This window comes from Penaeus monodon, chromosome 27 (genome assembly GCF_015228065.2).
Source record: "Penaeus monodon isolate SGIC_2016 chromosome 27, NSTDA_Pmon_1, whole genome shotgun sequence".
In the NCBI taxonomy this organism is placed as follows: Eukaryota; Metazoa; Arthropoda; class Malacostraca; order Decapoda; family Penaeidae; genus Penaeus; species Penaeus monodon.
The window spans coordinates 16,549,758-16,552,651 of NC_051412.1; the positions used below are offsets into that span (position 1 = coordinate 16,549,758).

Sequence of the window (2,894 nt, forward strand, 5' to 3'; positions counted from 1 at the left end):
AAATGTCAGCAAAGTGCTCCATTTTCTTCCCCTTCTGCGCCCTACTCCGCTGCTGTACCCTCTCAGCTCCCCTGATCTGTGTCGCAGCATCACCAGCGCGAATCCGAGAGCGTTCGTGCCAGCATCACCCCCTAGGCAGAACCTCTGTGTTAGCATCACCTCGCCCCTCTATGCACGCGACCTCTGGGCAGCATCGTCACCATATACCCATGTATTCTATGGGATCTAGGCATCACCTCGCCACCACTAAGGTACCTAAACAAAATAGACACTGGGTTTCTTTTGTCACTACTTGTGGGTTCTATCTAAGTTGCAACATAACTGTATCAAAATATCTCTTGCATATTGCACTAGAAAAACACAGATCCGTTCCCAGGAGCTAGATGGCAGGTAGTCTGTGGCATAAATCAATCACTGATGAGAAAGTGGAGTAACATATTTTTTTTCTCTCCAAGTAGCTCACCTACATAAACATCTTGATTGTGCCTTAATACTGCTCAGTCATAAGAAACTTGTCAAGGAGCGACAGAGAATACCAGGCGAACACGGGAGAGAAGGGGACAGGTACACTACACGGGCAACTACTTCACCTGTATTACCTGAATGTCACCTGAGCAGCCGCCCTGGGTAAAGAGTCCTTACTTTAGAAACACATAATGACTGCAAGGTAATCATCGAATTGCTAACAAAGGTGACCAGAGAAACACTATGAAAAATACATTTAGATTTTCGTCTGTGATTATTGAAGCAAATAAGCAAGAGTCATTGATATTTCACGTGCAGTTTAGGGTATCAGATAATCCCCATAAAGATTAAGTCACAGATTTTCCTATTCTTACCGTTATATAATATAAAATGCATATCTGTAAAACGTAATAACTACTGCTGGGTCTCGTGTACTTAGATATTCCAAAGATATTTGAAAAATCCAAATACCATGTATATATTTCTATATTTTCCCTTTTGTTACATTAGAATAGTATAGATTATACACCAAGCCCATTTACTTATATCTTACAAACCTCAAAAACTGTCCAAGCTAGTCTTAAGAATGGGTAACCTTGTCTAGCAACACGTGCATATCATTTACTGGTAAATCTTTTAATCATTCACTGCTGGCAAATGCAACTGAACATTAATTATATCACGAATCAACACTCTGTGGTTTAGGAAGCAGTCCATGTGGTGGTTTATCAACAAAATTCCCCTCTGCAATGCTATCAAATGATGCGTCTTATATGCAAAATATTTGTTCGAAACAGTGCCAGAAAATTGTAGCAAAAATCTAATATAACCAGAAAAATAATTCTAGGTAAGTCCATGAATAATATGTCTTGGGAAAAATGCCACGTTTTAAAAGTGACCAACAAAACAAAAACATGGAGCAGTAACCTACACCTGTCCTGAAGCCTAGCCTGAAGATACATTGTTATGCACCACTAATCTATTTTGAAACAATATGTTACGTTAGCATATATATTCTTGAGTGTTAATCTTGAGTCATAACGTTCGGAAACAACGGCAAATAGCACAGATTAAGTGGTCTATAAACCGTTCAGAAAGAGAGATGAATGTGCATCCGGCAAGTTAACAGACACCACAGAGGATTAGACTGTTTAATGACAATACTATTCAGGTCTTGATCTGTTATTCTACATGACTTTGATATCTACTAGAACGCAATTTCACTTACAATGTGAATATAATGCTATATGAGACTACTTTGTATAAATGTCATCTAGAATAATCTCGTAGTCACCTTGAGTTAGGTATTTACTTGAAATTACCTTATAGTCACCATGATTAGCAAATTTACTATATTACCATCTGCTAAATATCCTATTAGGTTACCATGATCGCTTGCCACCATGAATCACAATCATGTGTCATAGTCACCAATAGTCATTAACACTATGAATTAATTACTATCAACGTAATCCAGGTTCATTCTGATTCAAAATACAAAAACGCAGCCATAATATCTGTTAACATTCATTAATTCAAAAGTAAATCACAGTGATCAAGAATCATGACTGGCAAGTGGCATGGTAACCACAGGAGAAAGTCACTCTCAATCATAGTTGACATGAGCCAAAGTTACCAAGAAGCAGAATTACCACGAGCTTATAATTACGAGTTATAGACGAGTTATAGTTACCATGAGCTATAATTAAGACGAGTTACCAAAATCATAGTCACAAATATTTACAGTTACCATAAGTCATAGTTGCTATAAATCATAGCTACCATAACCGCCAGTATGTATGTACATCACAGGCTTCATGTACCATAGTTAGTATGAGTCAGAACTACTGCGAGACATAGTTACTATGGGACATCGTTCCTATGACTCTTAATCCCAAAAAGGCAAAGTTACTTTACATGATCATTTCCGTATGTCACAGTCACCATAATACGACTACAGACCATTACAGCAATGTTAGCGTGATCCAACATAACGTCAACAGCAAGGTCATGAAGATTGCATTATACGTTAGCTGACAAGAGGTGATAGCTAGAAGGCAGGTCAACAGCAAGCGACGCCGAAGGAATACTCACTTCCCACTAGTGGGCTCTGATGTCTTTAAAGACTTAAAGGCTTTCATCCACTTGGTCTTCATACTTCCTCCGCTTGAGTTAGACATCTTCCTCTCTCGGCCCTCAGCCCCTCCCCCGTCTTTTGACGCGAATAACTCTTTCTGCAAAAGAAGACAAAGGAAAACAACACGTCAGTTATATAGTGTGTGGCTACCTTCTGGTAAGTAGATCATTCTAGAATATATTCTGTAAAAACAAGGTGAGATTGTTTTCAAAACACTAAACTTTATCACAGATTCTCCTTACTTATTCCTAATATCCACACTATACATTATGGATACAAATGTGAAATGCGT

The 2,894-nt window shown here is 38.4% G+C and overlaps 1 protein-coding gene across 1 annotated transcript in view; it reads right to left on the minus strand.

The window, feature by feature from the left end:
• The window catches only part of LOC119590634, a gene marked incomplete at its 5' end in the record, with an annotated part of 133,180 nt that overhangs the window by 76,726 nt on the left and 53,560 nt on the right, over positions 1-2,894 (minus strand). Inside the window, 1 exon segment of the mRNA XM_037939313.1 lies at positions 2,560-2,699. Within this exon segment, the coding sequence (XP_037795241.1) occupies positions 2,560-2,699 (140 nt within the window).